Source organism: Abramis brama, assembly GCF_963993115.1.
Source record: "Abramis brama genome assembly, chromosome: 2".
NCBI classification, from domain to species: domain Eukaryota; kingdom Metazoa; phylum Chordata; class Actinopteri; order Cypriniformes; family Leuciscidae; genus Abramis; species Abramis brama.
In genome coordinates this window covers 25,933,069-25,955,426 of record NC_139964.1, presented here as the reverse complement: position 1 = coordinate 25,955,426, position 22,358 = coordinate 25,933,069, and the positions used below count along the sequence as shown (strand labels likewise).

Here is a 22,358-nt window from a genome sequence, read left to right as displayed (position 1 = left end):
GTTCCGAAGATGGACGAAGGTCTTACGGGTTTGGAACGACATGAGAGTGAGTAATTAATGACAGAAATGTCATTTTATCTCTTTTTTTTAATCAATGCAGAATAATTTTCTGAAAACACCTGTAATTCCAAGAGAAATACACTAACAGTAAGTCAAGGATCAAAAGAGCACAAACTAAAACAAATGCTGATCACTTGATGATGACTTCAAATTAAATGTTTTCAACCAAACATCAACAACTAAACCTCTGTTAAGCTCAATATGAACTTCTTTAGATGTGTAATAGAAACAAAGTCAGTCTGGTTTGTAATTGAAGCTGGTAATGCTGTTTGTGGAATTGTTTAATCAGATCTAGATCGGATCGGATCTTCTGTCAGATAACATCTCCAAAATGTTAAATACCTTTTGACTAGTAAACAAAAGTCCAAATCATAGTCTCTGCTGCACCAAATTAACTGATATAAATAGTGTAGAACATTGCATAGAAACTGTGTCTATTCCTCGTTTAGTGAGATCAAATAATAATTCTGCAGGATCTAGAAAAAATCTAATTGTTATTAAACCAGAAAATGTTGCTATTAGTAATCAAAAACAATTTCTAAAGCTAGGTCTTCTAAACATTAGATCACTCACACCTAAGGCAGTTATTGTAAATGAAATAGTCACAGATAATAGCTTCGATGTACTTTGCCTTACTGAAACTTGGCTTAAACCTAATGATTATTTCGGTCTAAATGAGTCTACTCCATCAGGATACTCCTATAAGCACGAACCCCGTCTGATTGGTCGTGGCGGCGGTGTTGCAGCGGTCTATAGAGATATTCTCAATGTTACTCAGAAAACGGGTTATAAGTTTATTTCGTTTGAAATACTTGTACTAAATCTTACGCTCTTAGATGTTAGAAAAAAATCCATATTATCTCTAGCCTTGGCTACCGTATATAGACCGCCTGGGCCTTACGCTGATTTCCTAAAAAGTTTGCAGATTTTCTCTCAGATCTATTGGTCAATGTAGATAAAGCATTAATTGTTGGAGATTTTAACATACACGTAGATAATTCAAATGATGCGTTAGGGGCTGCGTTTATAGATTTATTAAATTCCTTTGGGGTCAAGCAAAACGTCACCGGACCAACTCATCGTCTTAATCACACACTCGATTTAATTATATCATATGGAACCGATCCAACCGATATAGATATCATTCCACAAAGTGATGATGTCACTGACCATTACTTGGTAACTTGCATATTACGTACTGCTGTAATATGTCATGCGGCGCCGCGTTATCGACCAGGCAGAACAATCCTTCCATCCACCATAGATAATTTCTCAAATTGCTTATCTAATCTGTCTCAGCTGCTGCCTGAACCCAAACAAACAGAAGAACTAGAAGAACTAACTAGCACTATGAGCACCATTCTCTCTAGAACATTGGATGTTGTTGCACCCATTAAATTAAAAAAGGTCAGAGAGAAAATTAAAGCACCATGGTACAATAATACTACGCATGTTCTAAAGAGAGAAACCCGTAATTTAGAGCGTAAATGGAAACAAACTAATTTAGAGGTCTTTAGAATCGCGTGGAAAGACAGTATGTCACGTTATAAAAAGGCCCTAAAAGCGGCCAGGGCTGAGCACCTCCGCAAACTAATAGAAAATAACCAAAACAATCCAAGGTTTTTATTTAACACCGTGGCTAGACTAACAAATAAACAGACGTCACCCAAACAAAATATCCCGTTACAGTTCAGTAGTAATGATTTCATGAACTTCTTCACTGAGAAAATAGAAAACATCAGAACAACAATTGTAAACGTTCAATCCTCAATCGCACCTTATAATTCAGCCTCAATTATCCCCCCGCAAGAACAATTACAGTGCTTTACAACTATAGAACAAAAAGAGTTAAATAAACTTATCACTTCATCTAAAACAACAACATGTTTATTAGATCCTATACCCACTAAACTACTGAAGGAAGTGTTACCTGTAGTGGAAGAGCCTCTCCTCAATATTATTAACTCATCTTTATCTTTAGGTCATGTTCCAAGAACATTTAAACTGGCAGTTATAAAACCTCTCATTAAGAAACCACAATTAGATCATAATAATCTAGCAAATTATAGACCCATTTCAAATCTACCTTTTATGTCTAAAATACTAGAAAAAGTTGTGTCCGCTCAACTGGGCTCTTTCTTGCAAGAAAATGATATCTATGAAAAGTTTCAGTCAGGATTCAGGCCGCATCATAGCACTGAAACTGCGCTCGTTAAAATCACAAATGATTTACTCTTAGCTTCTGACCAAGGCTGTATCTCAATACTAGTTTTACTTGATCTAAGTGCTGCGTTCGATACTATAGATCATACAATACTCTTAGATCGACTACAAAATTATACTGGTGTTCAAGGACAAGCATTAAGCTGGTTTAGATCATACTTATCTGACCGCTACCATTTTGTCTATTTAAATGGAGAAAAATCGATCATAATTCCAGTAAACTATGGAGTGCCGCAGGGATCTGTGTTGGGCCCTCTATTATTCTCAATATATATGCTGCCACTTGGAAATATTATAAGGAAACATGGAATTAATTTCCATTGTTATGCTGATGACACTCAAATATATATTTCATCACGGCCGGATGAAAACGCTAAATTATCCAAATTGACAGAGTGTGTTAAAGATATAAAAGATTGGATGACGCGTAATTTTCTTTTATTAAATCCAGACAAGACAGAGGTAATACTTATCGGTTCAAAAAACCGCCCACAGAACCTCTCACAATACAACTTTGACATCGTAGGATGTCCTGTTACTTTATCCTCTACAGTAAAAGACCTGGGTGTTATACTCGATTGTAACCTGTCTTTTGAAAATCATATTTCGTATGTTACAAAAACAGCCTTTTTCCACCTTAGAAACATTGCTAAGCTATGTAATATGCTATCAGTTTCTGATGCAGAAAAGTTAGTTCATGCATTCATGACCTCGAGACTAGATTACTGTAATGCTTTATTAGCTGGTTGTCCTGCATCCTCAATAAACAAGCTACAGTTAGTCCAAAATGCAGCTGCTAGAGTTCTTACTAGATCAAGAAAATATGATCATATAACACCGATTTTATCATCACTACATTGGCTACCTATAAAGTTCCGTATTAATTATAAGGTATTGCTACTGACTTATAAAGCCCTAAACGGCTTAGCTCCAGTCTATTTAGCGGATCTTCTATCACCCTATAATCCATCGCGCTCTTTAAGATCAATAAATTCAAGGCTTTTGGTCATACCTAGGATATCCAGATCAACCAAAGGAGGGAGAGCATTTTCACATTTGGCTCCGAAACTCTGGAATAGCCTTCCTGATACTGTTCGTTGCTCGGACTCACTCTCCCAGTTTAAAACTAGATTAAAGACGCATCTTTTCGGCCAGGCATTCATATAATATTGTTAATCTCACAGTTTCTAACTACAATCCGGCCTCTAGTTCATAAATGCCAGAGGAGAACCGGCCCCCGACTGAGCCTGGGTTCTCCCAAGGTTTTTTTTTTCTCCATTAGGTCACCTGATGGAGTTTTAGGACACCATTAGGTCACTTGATGGAGTTTTTTCGGTTCCTTGCCACTGTTGCCTTTGGCTTGCTCAGTTGGGGATATTTTGGGGATATTTTGGGGATATTTAATTTTATTCTATCAATCAATAAATTCCACTAGAAACAAACTTTGTTGTATTATTTTATTTTAATACTGTGAAGCTGCTTTGATACAATCTGTATTGTGAAAAGCGCTATACAAATATACTTGATTTGATTTGATTTGATTTGATCTTGAGAGATTTAATGTCTTCTTTTTTCTTCAGTTGATTGTGGCTGAAGTCAGTTGTAGTTCCTGTTCTTGTTGTTTCTCTTTCCTTCAATGATTCAGCTTGTTAACATCAGGTGTTTGAATGACTGACAGAATGTTTCAGGAACATCATAACAACCTTTAAATGACGTTCTATCATGAACCTTTATTTAACCGGGAGAGAAGACTCACTGAGATTAAAATCTCTTTTACAGGAGTGTCCTGGCCAAGATAGGCAGCCGAGTTTGCATATACAGTTATACATCAAAGTTACGACATATAACCATAAAACATGCAACTGGTTAAAAACATTTACACACCATTTTACTATTACACACTATTAACATTACCCACTATAGTCAACAATTTGTCTCACAGTGATCTCACCATTTGGTCACAATGTGAGTTCACAGTGATCTAAAAGTGTAACCTCCCAGCGTACTCACTGTGTGCTCAAACTTCGGCCACAATATGAGCTCATCCCAGCTAGAAATGTCTAAACATTTGTTTGACGTTAGACTCCAACGTCATTAAACAACTCCAAAAACAGCATTACCAGCTTCACTGATGACAAATCAGATTGATTTTGTTCTGTCATATGTGTAGAAAAGTTCTTATTGAGTTTAACAGAGGTTTAGATGTTTTACTGTAAATAATACTTTGGTTTGATGTCACCATTATGGTGATCAGTGTTTGCTTTTGTTGGGCAGTTTTACTCTTGATGTTTTAATGTTAGTTTTTCTCTGGCTGCTGTAACTGACAGCTGCTGTTATGACAGAGACAGCTAGAGAAATTGTGATAAGATGATGTCAGCAATTTAATGATAAAGATATAATCATCATGTAGTGCTCTGATCAGCTGATCTCATCTAGACCATCATATGTGTTACTAATTTCATATATTTGATTAAATTAATGTTTCTACAGCATGAGATCCAATGGTGTTTTAATAAGAAATAATCAAACATTTTGAACTACTCCTTTGCTTAGACACACTCAAACCTAAAGAATCAGCGCGACACAAATGGTGACATGCTTCATGCCACAATGCATTCTGGGAGCCACTGATGAGTTTTATATTATGCACCCAGAATACATTAAGCAGCAAAGCATGTCACCGTTATTGAGATTCACGCTTATCCGCACTTATTGTGCACGGTTTTGTTTCATATTGAAGCTTCCAGATATTTTAGATCAAGTAGAAATAGACCCTTGAAAGAAGAGTTGCAGGTTACCATTTGTTGTTTTTTTCAGTGTAGCCTTCGTTTTAGTGTGCCTCCTTAGGATTTTACTGTGCCCCTCTGCCGACCCCATTTTCTGTCATCATGACATTTCAACTATGCTCAGTAAAGACTATTATTATCATTCATGCATATACAGGTATGTTCCCTTTATGCTGCATTCTCTTAATAACTAACCTCTGAAGTCATGTATCCATACCCCCATCATTTGACTGACAGAACTAGCTGAACTACTCTGACTTCTTATGCTATATAAACAATAATAGTTTATTTTTACAGTTGTACAGTTGGTTTTGTAAGGCCGGAAGCTTACGCTGCTATTTTGAACCAATAATTTGAACAAAAGGCAGTTGTGTGACGTGTATAATTCAAATATTTATCTCCAATATAATTAATCTTACTCCATTAAAGTTGTTGTTATTCTTTAACCTCTTATTCTTTAAAAGTCTTTCTTAGAACTGATAGGAAAACGTAGGATTTAGATAACGAAAGTTATAATTACTTTAGCTTTAAACATTATCAGTGATAAAAGGCAAGATTCTCAAAGCCTTTAAAGCAGGAAAAGTTATTTATTAAGTTACATGTTTAAATATACAGACAGTATGTCTGTGCCTGGAGTGTGCCAACTGTCCTCAATCAGCATATTGATGAAATCCCTTGCACGAGATAGGCATTAGCTGTGACGATGAAGGCCATTGTGCCACGTTTATACCTTTAAAATGATTTCTGAAGTACTAGGGCAGTAAAGAGTTCTGCCCATATTTGCTCAGCCCTACAGTTTCATGTCTCTAGGTCAAATGGTTATTGAGTTTAATAGATTTATAGGAATAACTGAGTCTGTATTAAATTACTGAAGGTGTACAACCCAAAACAAGCCTTGTGCTAAATCAAGCGTAGCGTTAGTTCTGGCAGGTCACGTTAGTCAAGCTCGCATCAACTGACCCTCAGCTGATCCACATCTACCTATAGGAATACGACGCCTATCACCATATACATATATAAGCTCCTTCAGTATTATCAGCAGCTATCGCGTTTCTCAGGTGCTAATTACCCTCCTCCATCCCCAGCTCCTCCTCTCGCCCAGTCAGAATTTGACATTCTGATTCCCCTTGAATCAGAATAATTATCGAATAATGTTGTACTTTAAAATCTTGAATTAAATATATTTGCAAATTTTCATGTTGGTTCTGTTCTGTTTACCCCAAGGGGGATTATTGCTGCTCTCCCTGCTCTTATCCATGCTAGGCTGCATGGATGCGCAGGGAGTTCTCGCCCAGAACGGAACCATACCGCCAATCCAAACTGTATGCTAATTGTCAATCATATTTTACGGTAGTGGTCCTGACAGAAATAAAGAAGAATATTCTACAGTGTGTTTTACAGTTTTACAGTTGGTTTCATGTCTATAGGTCAAACAGTCACTGAGTTTAATAGAATTATATACATTAATTACATTTACACTACTATATTTATTTAAAAAACAAATAGAATGTAAATTCCACAATCATAATGAGAAAGGGTTAAATTAATTGATTTATATGGATCATAAAATGTATATTCATTTTATTTAATTTTTTATATATATATTTTTTTTATTTTTTCATTTTTAACATTCCACTTTGTGCTGGGTAAAGAAAACATCATTTCATGCATTTACAGGTTAGTTTAGCTTGAGTATGCGATAGAAACTGAAAATATAATGGGCATTTACATGAATGTCAAACAAATGTCAAATATAAAACTAACTTAACCGCAGGGTTGCCAAATCCCAGAAAAATGTCCACCCATACCAAAAGCAAACACTGATCACCATGATGGTGAATACAAACAAAACAATAAAACAGATTTAGGTTTGTAGTAAGGTTTAATGTGTTGCTGTTTCATTTGTCAGCCACTAGATTGTCCTAGTGTCTCATTTTTGTTTCCTACATTTGAACTCCTATGTCTAGTGCACTGTTAAACAGTTTTGTGTGAAATTACAGTACATTCCAGGTTAATAATTGCATGATTTTCACAGTAATTCCGCAGCAGGACTTCTCATGTATCTTACTACACTCTAGGAAATTTCTTGTAAATTATACAATATCTTACTGTATTTCTACAGTGCACATGTACTATGAAGGTACCCAGCATGCAGTGCGGCATGAATAGATTATGCTGTGGAGTTTCTTGATTCTTGTTGGTTTTATCTGTGCTGCTGAACTTATTTTTGGTTCACTTTTAGCAGTTTGTGTTGTTTGTTTATTTTGTAATGTTTTAAAAAAAAACACACATTTTGAAAGCATTGAGATGTTATTACATTAGAGAAACTTTAGGTGAAATTTCGAGGGCATTTTCCATTGTCAACATTGTAGTGATGTATGAAGCACAGCTCACACAGAAGTCACTTTCAAATTCAGGCAGAAATTTCACAGAGTAACGGTTAATGTAACTGCTTCCTTGCTTAAACATTAGATGGCATACTAGCTTCTAACTAGTAGCAACATTACCTGTCCTCAATGCCTGGAGGAACATCTCATTGTACTTCACTTAAAAAATAAATATTAATCTCTATTTGATAGAAATGCAGTTAAAGAGTGCTTTATAGAATGGGAGGCTTTTATTAGATGGTCCTGTAGAACAGCAAAATAAAACATCAAACCCACAAAGAAAAATATTTATTGTTTTCTTCGCATCCATTAGTGGTATATCCAGTTTCATTGACCAGTCTTACTGTCCAAATACAAGAGTGTTCACCAGGATACATGCAAAACAAACATTGTGCGCATTACAGGTGTACTGAACCTCTTCCATCAAAAATATGGGGTTTATCTGAATAACGTACGGCATGCAGTCCTCTTTTTAGTGTGTTTATGTCAAGCATTTGAGAGAACATAAAGGTCAACAGTCTAAGATTGAGCAAAACTGGATAAGTTGACTGGTGTAAGCATGGTTGGGATGAGATGGGACACTGGAGGAGCTGTTAGTACTGGATATCGAGGTGTTTTGTGAACATGTTCCCACTGATCATTCAATCAGGAAGCAGTTTAGATAACGTGCAGGACTTCTGATTGGGCATTAGCATCACCTTTCAGCTCCACCCCTTATTTCTGCCATGTTCTGCCATGCTATTCTGAAAGTCTCTCTATCTGTCCAAGTGTCTTTATAAGGAAGGGCATCCGAATCTCCACAGCTCTCCGCCGACTGCAGGTATGTGTCATATTATAAGTTTGGGTGTTTTAGATATTCTTTACTTTGGATTATGTACTTCCACTGCAACTTTGTGATGTTTGGTTTTAGATACAGGTTGTTATATTAAATCCTGGGATATATAATAAGCTAATAAAACCTGACATTCAAATTCTGACCTGTGTTTTAAGTTTAATAATAAGAAGGTTGAACTTCTTAACAGATCAGGTAAATGTCAGAAGTGGCCTAAAGTGATCACCCTAGTATATTTTCTATTCGTTGCCATCTGTCCATTAGTTTGTTGTGGTGTTTAATACATGTCAGTACTTGTTTCCTTTGCGATTGTCAAAACCTTCTCACTTTTATAATGTTCAAATTTGAAATGTTAAACACAGATGCTGTGTTTAAACCATGTCGTAATTCCTGTAATTAGTAAGCTGTTCAGCTGTTCATGTTCTTGTGCTTTGTTCCAATTCACATATTATTCGTAAATAGTATTGGTACTGGAAATTAGTGTGTCCCAACTCATAGTATGGTGAAATGATTATGCAAAGGTACCCGGACAGTTTACTAGTTTTGGTGAAAATTTGAAGTGGATATTTGTACACACGTGTGTACAAATCTCCACTTCGAATTTTCACCAAAACTAGTAAACTGTCCGGGTAATATCAACAGATAATATTGCCCATTGCGCATTGGACGAGGATCTGATTTGAATTAGTATAAGCACAAATAAAAATACTGTGTCTGAATATGGCATACTGAATAGTAGGTACCACGTTTGGTTTGAAACTTAATTCGCGACTGTTGAAAAGTATGTTCTACGTTCTACATCCACATGTTGTCATTATCATGTGACTTCCCTGCCATTGCGTCGCTTCACTGCCATCCACAAAGCCTCTCCATGTGTCCTCATGGGATAGTAAAGTGTCCACTGGATGCAACTTCAGAATCTCTCCGGAAGTGGTTAGTCAGCCGATAGATGAGTAAAGTTTGTAAACAAACTTTGACATTAGCTTGACATTATACAAAATATTTTTTTACTAAAATTGCTATTAAATCAAAGCCATATGTCTAACCAAGTTGTGTTTCAAATTTGAAGTTGATATCACAAACATTTTAGATCCTATGAGATTATGTTTAGGCGTAATACCAAAAAAAGCCACCGGATAAGACACCTTCTATTGAAATTGACACCTAGATTCCATTACATTTTTTAAATGCGTTCTCCTGTAACAAATGAATACATTTCTGTCACAATATCACTTCTATTACAAAACAGTCGCCAAATATGGAAGCTTGAGTCTCAGGCCTTTCCGACAATATGTGTTTTGTTGAGATTAGAAAACATTTTGACTATAAAATATTTAAAATAAATGTTATGTAAAAAGTGACTCCACCCACTAGGAGGAGATTATTTTTATTTTTTAAATCACTGTTACCATGGTAAAGCAATGTCCGATTTCATTACGAATGATACCTAATATGTGATGATTACTCAAATATGTGATAGGAAAACAATTAGCACAATAAAAAAAGAGAGCCAAGCATCCTGTAGCGGGACGGTGTCAGCTGCACAGATGCACGTAACTAAGTGACAGCGGTCCATTAGAGATGCATTTATGACAAAGTAGTATATCCAGCTTGCCCACTCTTCTGCCACACACTCTAAAGTATGTACTTTATCTTTACAAATGGCATAGTGTACATCGGTGAACTGGAATGCAGGGTTGGGCAAGGAATTATGCATTTCTATGGCAACACAGCCTTAGATGAAATCAACCGAAGAAAAAAGACATTAAATCTGTGAAGATCTCAGCAGAGGAGGATTAAACCACTACACAAACAGTATTACCAGCTTCACTTATTACTAACCAGACTGACTTTTGGCATGTGTCTACAGAAGTTGTTATTGAGAATTAACAGAGGTTTAGAAGTTGATGATTTGAGTTTCGTTTAATGTCACCATTATGGTGATCAGTGTTTACTTTAGTTGGGCTCTCGACCCTTGACTTTGTAAGACCAGTTTTTCTCTGGCTGTTGTAACTGAGTGTTTATAAAACATTTTTGTTATGACACAAAAGCCAAAAGAAAATATAAGCATGTGTCGATGGTTGTGTTTTAATGATGAAAATCTTCATTTAGTGACTTGATTTACTGATCTTTTCCAGAGCCTGGTGATGTATTAATTATATTATTCATTATAATAGAACCATGATTCTACTGTAAGGTCCATTGTTGTGACAATCAGATTTTAAAAACCTCTATGGTATTATGCTGACTTACACAGACATCAAGAATCAGCATATAATTCTCAACAATGGTGACCATTTAAAAAATGATTCATGCCGCAATGCATGCTGGGAGCCATGGATACGTTTTCTAGTACCCAGCATGCATTGCAGCATTAATCGTTTTTTTATTGGTCACCATTGTTGGAGATTCATATGCTGATTCTTGATGTCTGTGTGCGTTTGTAATTCAATCAACTTTTTGTGCACAAACTTGATTTAAAATCCTTCATATTATCTGATGGTCACAACATTGCTTATGCTGTAGAACCACAGTTTTGAATAAAACTAATAACTTGTTGCCTGTTAATCAGAGATTTGACTCTGAATTAGATCAGAGAATCAAGTCACTAAATGATGATTGTCATCATCAATCCTTAACCATCAACACCCAATCATACTTTTCCTTTCGTGCCATAACAAATATGTTTTATAAACACTCAATTACAGCAGCCAAAGAAAAACATATGTGCAAAAGTCAAGGGTCAAGAGCCCAACTAAAGCAAACGCTGATCTCCATCATGGTGACCTTAAACGAAACTCAAATCATCAACTTCTAAAACTTTGTTAATTTTCAATAAAAACTTCTGTAGATGTCTGACAGAAATAAAGTCAGTCTGGTTAGTAATAAGTGAAGCTGGTAATGCTGTTTGTGGAGTTGTTTAATCCTCCTCTGCTGAGATCTTCAGAGATTTAATGTCTTCTTTTATCTTCAGTTGATTTCATGTGAGGCTGTGGCTGAAGTCAGTTGAAGTTCTTGTGTTTCTCTTTTCTTCAGTGATCTTGTTTGTTAACAGCAGGTGTTCATCACTAATGTTCAATCATCACTTAATTAATCACTTGATTATACAATTATTATTCGATTATCATTCTGGGATCTAGAAATGTTCTATAGCTCATTCAGTTTGAGTTCTGTTTCAGACATTGTGTCCACACAAGTTTTGTTAATATTTGAGTGCAGTGAACTCAATTTAATTTAGTACATATTACTGCTAGGTTTTACAGTCCATCACTTTTTCCGAACACATATTCCGCTGACTCATCTGTCACTCTAAACATGAACTCCTGAAAGATAAAATGTTGTCAAACTGGCTGATCAGGGGATCTTCTTTCAGGAAATCAGATTTCATGATAACACGGTTAGACAATGATGAACACTGCCATTCTCTTTTAAGTGTGACTTACAGTAATTGTCCAAAGTCATGACATTAGATTCAAAATATCAAAACAAGTTGCATTTGAAAGAAGACTCTAAAATATATAAAATATTTCAGTAAAAAATGGTTTTTCAGGTTTTAAATGAATAAAGTTATACTATATAATAATGATTTAATATATATATTGTTCAAAATGAAGACAAAAAGTATTGTGAAGCGTTAGCGGATCAAGATGATACTTAATGTCCACTAAAAAAAACAAATGTTAGTTCCTGCTGTTCGAAGGTGCAGCTAATTACATATCTGAATGCCCGACCAATCACTGCTTTGATTGTAACATGGTACTGTTGTAAACTCAGAATCGAAGACCAGGAGACTTGGTTGTTTCTTCAGCAGGATTGTTTATTGAAAACACGAGCTGTCGGTAGCTGCAGTCACCAAGTCTGACTAAGTGAACGTTCTCTTACAGTTTATATAAATTTAGGGGCAGGAACCAAAACTTTGTGATGAGACAGGTTTCGGGACCTGTTCGGGACTGAGAGTGCTGCCCACCCTAATTCACTCAGCATATCTATTCAAATGCTGAGACCCGAGAACAGGACTGACAGGACTCTCTTGCTAAAACACAAACTCCAAGAGTTTCAGTAAAACAGGACTGACCAGAGTCTTTTGCTAGAAAACTCTGATAATAATAATTTATACAGTGAGGAAAATAAGTATTTGAACACCCTGCTATTTTGCAAGTTCTCCCACTTGGAAATCATGGAGGGGTCTGAAATTGTCATCGTAGGTGCATGTCCACTGTGAGAGACATAATCTAAAAAAAAAAAATCCAGAAATCACAATATGTGATTTTTTTTTAAACTATTTATTTGTATGATACAGCTGCAAATAAGTATTTGAACACCTGTCTATCAGCTAGAATTCTGACCCTCAAAGACCTGTTAGTCTGCCTTTAAAATGTCCACCTCCACTCCATTTATTATCCTAAATTAGATGCACCTGTTTGAGGTCGTTAGCTGCATAAAGACACCTGTCCACCCCATACAATCAGTAAGAATCCAACTACTAACATGGCCAAGACCAAAGAGCTGTCCAAAGACACTAGAGACAAAATTGTACACCTCCACAAGGCTGGAAAGGGCTACGGGGAAATTGCCAAGCAGCTTGGTGAAAAAAGGTCCACTGTTGGAGCAATCATTAGAAAATGGAAGAAGCTAAACATGACTGTCAATCTCCCTCGGACTGGGGCTCCATGCAAGATCTCACCTCGTGGGGCCTCAATGATCCTAAGGTTACTGTTTCCAAGGTTACTGTTGGTAATACACTAAGACGTCATGGTTTGAAATCATGCATGGCACGGAAGGTTCCCCTGCTTATACCAGCACATGTCAAGGCCGTCTTAAGTTTGCCAATGACCATTTGGATGATCCAGAGGAGTCATGGGAGAAAGTCATGTGGTCAGATGAGACCAAAATAGAACTTTTTGGTCATAATTCCACTAAACGTGTTTGGAGGAAGAAGAATGATGAGTACCATCCCAAGAACACCATCCCTACTGTGAAGCATGGGGGTGGTAGCATCATGCTTTGGGGGTGTTTTTCTGCACATGGGACAGGGCGACTGCACTGTATTAAGGAGAGGATGACCGGGGCCATGTATTGCGAGATTTTGGGGAACAACCTCCTTCCCTCAGTTAGAGCATTGAAGATGGGTCGAGGCTGGGTCTTCCAACATGACAATGACCCGAAGCACACAGCCAGGATAACCAAGGAGTGGCTCTGTAAGAAGCATATCAAGGTTCTGGCGTGGCCTAGCCAGTCTCCAGACCTAAACCCAATAGAGAATCTTTGGAGGGAGCTCAAACTCCGTGTTTCTCAGCGACAGCCCAGAAACCTGACTGATCTAGAGAAGATCTGTGTGGAGGAGTGGGCCAAAATCCCTCCTGCAGTGTGTGCAAACCTGGTGAAAAACTACAGGAAACGTTTGACCTCTGTAATTGCAAACAAAGGCTACTGTACCAAATATTAACATTGATTTTCTCAGGTGTTCAAATACTTATTTTCCTCACTGTACCTAACCTTAACATGCTAAATTCAATGGAAACCTAAATTAAACATTTTAATAAATTTGTAATCCAACAGTACATTAACCACAGGTACGTGGCAAAAGCAGTCTGTTGGCATTCCTGTTCATCTCAATAGCACGACCTTGTGAACCCAGAAAGTATACCAACCTGTTTGATTTCTAAAGTATTTTTGATCCATTCACCTATAAATGCTATGAGATTAATCAATGAGAACAACTGATTGATGCAACCACAAGAATCTGTACAATCCAACCACTTCATTACTTTCTGATTTGTGACATCAAAGGCAGCAGTCAGTCTATTGTTTTTTTGTTGTTGTTGTTGCTTTGCCAGTGTTGTTTGTATAACCTTTACATCACACCATTAAAGCACTTATGTTTATCTCATTCTCAGATTGTTGATTATGGATAAAGGACAGTTCCCCCCTCCATATCCTGGACCGCCAATGGTCCAGCCCAACTTTCCTAACCAGCCACAGCAGGTTTTCTATCAAACCCAACCAGGTCAGCGGACCCTCACTCTGATATTCAGTTCAGAGACTATTGGTCATTGGTAGCTAACTACAGTGCTTCAATAATGTGTTTTTTTGCAGGTCCAATGGCCACTGTATACAATCCACCGCCCCAACAGACGTCAGTCATGTCAACCAACGTATCCCAAACGGTCCAGTCCTCTGTTATGGGTGAGAGATGATGTTTACAGTGTTTAGAGGGAAACTTGAACGTCTCTGCATGTCACAATAAGTATCAAGTCCTACAGCATTCCAAAACACTGACGATACTTTCTAAACATTAAGAGAAAAGTCATAAAAACATGACATATTCAAAGTCTCTACCTCAATCCCTCTAGCGACACCAACTGTGCAAATCTGCACCCTGTGACGTAATTTTCTGGCATTAAAATTCTTCCGGCATTTTGAATGATGAATAAAAAATTACTTTTTCAAACTCATCCTAGATCCTAGATGGTGTTGTCCAATTTTCACCAACATTGGCTTTTTTTCTTATGTGGTGGAAATCAGCTTCCATAGATATGACCCCAAAAACAATGAAGAATCTCCAAATGCAGTTTTGAACTTGGGGAAACTTGGGGCCTTGTCAGTTCTGACTTATACAACTCATGTTTTGTTTCACAGCACAACAGCCCATGTCTTCATCCACCGTAACTCAAACAGTCCATACTTCAAGTATGCCTTCTGTTGGTGAGTGTCGATGTCTTGATTTATGAGACTCTCTGTTTAACTGCCATCCAGGATACTTCAATAAGACTAAAAAATGAAAAGCAAAAGTTTACAGGATAATATTTCCCTTATCTCAAGTTTGAAAGAATTTCTGGTTCTGTATGTTTTCTTTTTCAGCTCCAACGGTAATTTACAACCAACAGCCCACCGTCACTCATATGGTCCAGTCTGCACCTGCCCAGCGTGAGTTTAAGACTAAGACTTGTGCGCTCAAACACTAGACATTTACAGCATGCACATGATGCACCTGTACAGGATACTATTCTGGAGGTTTATGATCATATTATTATTCATTTTTCTTCTGCATATGTAGCCACAGTGGTGATTTTTCCACCAAATCTGACTGAAACTCCTGGGCAGATGAGATGTCCTTACTGCCAGCAGCAGATCGTCACACAGACGACATACATCAGTGGAACGCTGGTGTGGGTAATCTGTGGAACTCTTGGCATTTTAGGGTAAGGAACTGTATTCATCGAATTCTCATGTACAAAAAATCTGATTCAGACATATATTGAAACTTGTATATCATGTATTTTAATATTTGTATTTACACATTTATAATGATGAATTTGCAAATTAGTACATTTACAATATATTCATTTTAAATATAATATCAAATAACACACTAGAGTTACAATGTTAATCAAGTCCTTTAAATGTTCTGTATGTTAGTCAACACATCAAAATATGTGTACTTCTTTACAGCATGACAAAAGTTAATTAAAGCTGACTGACTGATTGACTGATTGGTTGGTTGGTTGGTTGATTGAGTGATTGATTGAGTGATTGATTGGAGTGATTGAGTGATTGATTGATTGAGTGATTGATTGAGTGATTGATTGATTGATTGATTGATTGATTGATTGATTTGATTGATTGATTGAACGGACATTCTGGCCGTTCATTTACACAACAACAATGTTTTGGTGGCCTGAGAACGTGAACTTTGAAGTAGATTTCAAAGTGCAAGTTTTTAAAAACGGGTTTCTAAAGCGATATCGTTATCATGTGAAAAGGGTGACAGCATGCACATGCGTATTTTGTCTATAGACGTGCCTTTGAATGCATAGTGCACGGCCACGTAGTCTTTCTTTACAAAGTGACATTGCCAATTACTTCTCTGGCATACATAATACAGCATTTTTAGTTGTTTGCGGATCCGTGTGAATAGGAATCAACGGAAACGGGAATTAAGTTAACTAAAAAGTGTGAGTTAGAACAACTGTTAGATTTGACAGTGTAGGTTTATCACTAAAAATTGTATTGTACTATGTCTACTCTTTAAACAGCATTATGGTAAAAATGTTACCATATAGCAACAGCTTTCTAACCTGTACATGACGGCGTAGTTTGTGGGGTCGGGTGGAAATGACAAAACGGCAGTTTCTTTCATTTTTTTCTCTCTGTTTGACATAAAACAATGTGTTCATTGTCATCCATTGACAACTACAAACTCAGAGGTTCCAGATTTTTCAATGGGGCGTTCTCTCCATATTTATGATTCTTTGCAGCCTTTGGCCACTGCCTACAACGCACTGGATCCTTCACTGGAAACTGAAAGTAACTCATCCTCACTAAGCATGTACTCTTAGAATTCAACACAAGTCGACACCATTATAACTAAAAGTTTGCTAAGAACTATTTCCTACTAAAGCAAGGTGGTATTTGACTCTGGTCAGGCGTATCCATAGCAGACTGGTGGGAGTGGCCTTGGATGCTTATATGCCCAGTGCATTATGGGTGTTGAATTTTCCTACCTATTTGGCAAAAGTTTCCTCTATTCAGAAAAACGTTTTCGTCTTTCTACTGTATAGGCAGCCAAATTTGATTGAAAGCAAATTTTGCTAGTGATGAATTACCCGTTTAAAGGGTTAATTCACCAAAGAAATTAAACCTCTGTCATTAATTTCTCACCCTCATGTTGTTTCAAACCCGTTTCAAATTCATCTTCAGAACACAAATTAAGATTTTTTTTTAATGAAATCTGAGCCTAAATTCAATATGCTCATCATATAAAGTGATCGTTTCTCTTCAGAACATTTTGGACTAAATTGCTCAATCCATATGGATTATTTTTCTGTTTATGAACTTCTTGAAACATCAAAGTAGTAGTTGCGTAGACTGTCAATGGAGAGAAAGAAATCTCTATTTCATTGCCTATTGAATTAATGATGACCCACTAAACACAAAGGTATACCAGGAGAAAATAAAATAAAATTTTTAACACACTTATTTTTTTCTGTCCAGGATCTGGCCATGTTGTTTGATTCCTTTCTGTGTGAATGCCTGCAAGGACGTAGAGCATCACTGTCCAAGCTGTAAAAGCCTCGTCCATGTGTACAGACGCATTTAGCCGGTTCTGAAGCAAAGAAAATCTGAACGACCAAAAGAAAAACTTTACAGACATCATCTTTTGGACATTAATGGACTTCCTAATTTAAACAAAAATAATAGAATGACGTGGGTTTCTCTTTCCTTATTTATGCAAAGATATATATTGATACTGAATATGATATCTCTTTTTTCTCTGCCTCTATTTTGCTTGATAACAATACAAGATCCTACAGAGTTCATTATATATTACACATCTTACTACTTGTTGCCATTTTTGTACAATCCATATGTTTACTTCATTGTTTTGTTTATTTGATTAAATGTTCTTCTTCTGCAAAGCCTTTTTTTTTTTCAAAAATCCTTAAAAAAATTTGATTTGTTGTATCAGTCAAGATTATCTGACAATAAAGCATGGTATTTCAATGACGCAATCCAATGGCTTGGTTGAAGGTATTCTGCATGTACAGTTGTGGTCAGAATTAATGGCACCCTTGGTAAATATAATCAAAAATGTTTATCCTTTTGATCTTTCATTCAAAAAATGTGCAAAAATCTAACCTTTCATTAAAATAAAAGAATTGAAAGTGCTGGGGATTCACATAATGAAATTAATGTTTTTCTCCAAAACATGTTGGCCACAAATATTGGCACCCTTTTATTAAATCCTTTTTGCAACCTCCTTTTGCCAAGATAACAGCTCTGAGTTTTCTCCTATAATGCCTGATGAGTTTGGAGAACACCTGACAAGAGATCAGAGACCATTCCTCCACAGAATCTCTCCAGATCCTGCAGATTTCCAGATCCATGTTGGCGCTTCTCAGGTCAGGGGACTGGACAGCCATGACAGAAGCTTCATTTTGTGCTCATTGACACATTTTTGTGTTGATTTTGAGTTTGTTTTGGATCATTGTCCTGGGGCCTGTACCATGAAGGTAGCTGAACAAACTCGGGGTTACAGGATTAGTTTTGAGTTGACAAAACCAAACCGATGCAATCAGGCTTTATTGGTACCATGATGCAGCTCATCAACTTTCTTTGTCAACTCAGTCTTTGATCCTCAAGCTATGATTACTCCACGCGCGCGTGCACATAAAACAGTGACGTCGACACTGAACAACCAATCGCGGGTAGAGCGAGAGCGATATATTTTTCTGCAGAGGAGCAAGAGATAATCATTCATAATTACGATGAATTTAAATATGTATTTCAAGCTCGAAACAATACGTTCTCTGCGGCCAAAGCAAGAGAAGACTGTTTGAGAAAGATTGCTGATTGTTAATGTGTAAGTTAAACAAATACGTTCTATATTTATGTAAAATTATGTATGTGTATATGTATGCCTATATGTGTAATATAGCCTATAGCTTATTTTTATAATATATAAAAAATGTGCATGTATGTACTAAGAAAGATTAATATTCATTGATTTTTAGATTTTTAGATGCAACCCCAACTCCAAATGTTCTTGGCAGCAGATAAAGACAAAATATAAAAATATAATTCAAAGGTTATTTCAAGGAGTTAATTCAAAGAGTATTTACCACAACCTTTTATTACTTTTGTGAACATTTTATCACACTTGTTTGCAGCAAACAGAAATAAAGAGTTAAATTCAGAAAACCAGAATACACTGTGGCGGAGGAGTTGGCTCTGAGTAGGCAATAAGGGACGGCCGATTATGGATGGGATTACAGGTGCTGTACAATCTGACCCTGGTGCTGGCTCCTCTAAGCAAGTAACACTGGGTACGTGTGCAATACATTACTACTTTTTTTAAGTTTTAAATATGGCTGACTGTGTATGTTCTGCAGGGAAATACAGTGTCCCTGTTGAAGCTAGCACACATTCACACACACACACACACACTATTAGGGTGAAGCAAATGATGAAGACACTCTGTCTGTGTGTTCTCAGACAGTTGCTGATGTGAATGCACTGGGCTTTTTATTATGGCAAACATTTGAATGTGTGGCATAAAAAAGAGACTGGCCCTTACACATCTCTTTTATTGTAGGATTTTTCACAACCTGCCCCAGAAACTGAGGCCTCTACCTCAATGGGCTTCAGAAGAAATGTGTAAGGATTTAAAACCCTTGACATAAATTACAGTCAGTCCTGTGTTTGTAGGAAGTCAAGGAACTTTTTGTGATTTGATGAGCCTCCAGAAAACTTGTAATGATCATGTTTGTGGTGGAATTATGTTTCAGGTGGAAACAGACTCAGTCAGGGCCCTGTACAAAAGGAGTCTTAAACTAGACTGCACACTAAAGGAGACTTGAACTAGACTGCACACTAAAGGAGACTTGAACTAGACTGCACACTAAAGGAGCTGACTGTGAGCTGAGGAGGCTCCAAACAAAATCAAACCGCTGGATAAAACTGATCTCAGTATATATATATATATATATATATATATATATATATATATATATATATATATATATATATATATATATATATATATATATATATTAGTATAACTTATTTAACCAAGTAACACTTTAGTATGAATATTTATTAATGCAACTTTCTCTTGCTCTCTTTCTCCCTCCCATCCCACAAAACCAATAAAACAGTTTGAGACATATCTGCAGTTTCAATGTGCTTTTATTAAGTGTAATATTGTATGGTGATTGCATCTACATCTGCACCAGCTGGGTGGTCAAGTGTGATCGGGTCAGTTTCATCGGGGAGAAGCTGGTTTTGTGTTGTTTCTCGCTCCTTTCTACTGGTGGCTATATTGTGCAGAATGGCACATGCAGCCACTATCTGTGATGCCCGCTCTGGTGACTCTGAAGCGCCGAACACAGTTGAAATGTGCCTTTAGGATGCCAAAGGTCATCTCTATCTTCACTCTGGTTTTACTGAGAGCCAGGCCATTTGGCATCCAAACTTGATCATATGTTCATGACCACCACAAGTCGTCTGCAGATGAAATGTTTAGTAGATCATTGTTATATCTGTTAAAGTTACTATTAATTTAAAGATTCATCTCACAGAAAATAATCATCTCACATATTCACATCATCTCTACCTGAACATTAAGGCTGTGATAGGACTTCCTATTAACATAATCTGCCTCATGTTCCCCTAGAGCAGTGGAGATTGGAGCAATAGACTGCATACATGTTGCAATGACTTGGGAATCCTATCATAAGATTATCAGAAGAATAATAAAAAAGATTCAAAATAATTCTTAACATGTATTATATTGTATAGTACATTTGTGAAATTTGTGTGATGTGATGTCACCCTATCAATATATCTTACCGGCAATTTTATAAAAGCCCTCTTTTATGGACATGGTCGATAAATGTCCGGGGAACATTATTAGTTAAACTTTTCATGTACTCCTGCAGAGCGAGGACCACCTTGCGAATGGTTCGACAAACATATGTTTTCCCCTAGCTTCTGTGCGTCAGCCACCGTGCAAGAATACCACTTGCAAAAAAAAAAAAAAAAAATGCAACGCAATATTTGCGGTACAGTAAGTGCATGAATTCGACGTGTTAAATTCTTTATGTGCGGCTCAAGAAGTTCGCAAAGATAAGACATTCCTTCCGCGGAAAATCTGTATCTTTCATAACTATCAGTTAAGGCAAGGGGATTTTGTCTGGCTAAAAACTCTTTCTCTACGAAGTGCTCGTAAAACAATTTGCGCTGAGATGTCCACCGGATTTGGAAGAAAAGGTGAAGTCATTGTAACAGACATTTGGAATAAGTTACGTCACCTATATGTTTCTTTGCTCTCAGCTGATTGGTCAAACTTCGGTCTGAGATCTTGAATCCAGAACATAACCTGCCCCGGAGCAGGTTAGCCGTGCAGGGCTACGCATATATATATAGAGTCTTTTACCTAGACTCTCTATATATATATATATATATAAATTGTAATGCATGCTGGGAACCATGGATGAGTTTTACACTATGGTAGCTCCCAGCATACATTATGTCACCGTTGTTGAGATTCATACGCTGACTCTTGAGGTCTCTGTGTGTCTAAATATAGTAGCAGTTCAAAATGTTTTATGCACAATGTGTAACTGATTACCACAACAGTGCCGGACCTATTGCTATAGTATCACAGTGTTTATAATACACAAACAAAAAGTGTTTGATTGTGTTTAATGACCGATCAGTGATAAACCTTGGGATGAGAGCTGTGAAGATCTAGAATACTCGATGATTTTGTAACAGTTAAATGTTACTTATGGTGCTATTCTACTACCCACCATTAGCAGGGGACACTATGTTCCTTTAGGCTAAGTTTAAATACAGGTAGGGAGTAGAAGGAGAGAGAGCTGTTTGGTAACCTTACCTTTACTGATGTCCGGATTGGGAAACGTACCGTTTTATGCTCAATCAAAGTAAGGTTCCTTTGTTTCATATTCAATGGTGGCTGTATAAAATGTATTCCATTGTTGTTGAGGTTTATACTAATGTTTAATATTTTGTTTGTAGAAGGACTCCTTTGACTTACCCTCTTTAATTGTACCAATGGTGCAGTTGCTACTGCATGGTACATGTTGGGAATAGAAAGGACTAATTTACCTGCATTATATCTCATATCTCATTGCCTTGGGTCATCGAAACAGGATATTAATCAAGAGGATAAGAACTTTTCTGCTTGTGTCTGGAATTGCTGTGCGGAGTATTGAATTTGTTCTGGACTGTTACCAAGGTTGAAGAACTTAGCCTACATTGTCTAGAAGGGATCTTCTTTCATCTATGGACTGTGGCATATAAGTATCACCACATTCATTGCATCCAACATTCTTATATCACGACTATTCTTTTTGTATTTATTATTATTTAATTTTTTGAGTCATTTGTACTGTTGGATTATTATTGTACACTTCACTGTTGTTTTTCCCCATAATATATCTCTGCTAAGAAAATCCGTTTTCTGTTCTATTGTTTTCTTGACCTTGACCTCAACCTCAACCAGTTTAATGATTGTGACAAGTTGGTATGTAGATCCCTCTGATT

The 22,358-nt window shown here is 36.8% G+C and overlaps 1 protein-coding gene across 1 annotated transcript; it reads left to right on the top strand.

Annotated features, from left to right (window-relative positions):
• The first annotated feature begins 10 nt into the window (after positions 1-10).
• LOC311078268 (lipopolysaccharide-induced tumor necrosis factor-alpha factor homolog) lies at positions 11-17,957 on the top strand. The gene is made up of 8 exons (XM_084106998.1): positions 11-46; positions 8,260-8,276; positions 14,186-14,295; positions 14,385-14,474; positions 14,928-14,993; positions 15,150-15,215; positions 15,346-15,490; positions 17,283-17,957. Exons 1-8 carry the CDS (start codon positions 41-43, stop codon positions 17,386-17,388), a joined length of 606 nt encoding a protein of 201 aa, XP_083963124.1. The 5' UTR covers positions 11-40; the 3' UTR covers positions 17,389-17,957.
• Positions 17,958-22,358: the final 4,401 nt, after the last annotated feature.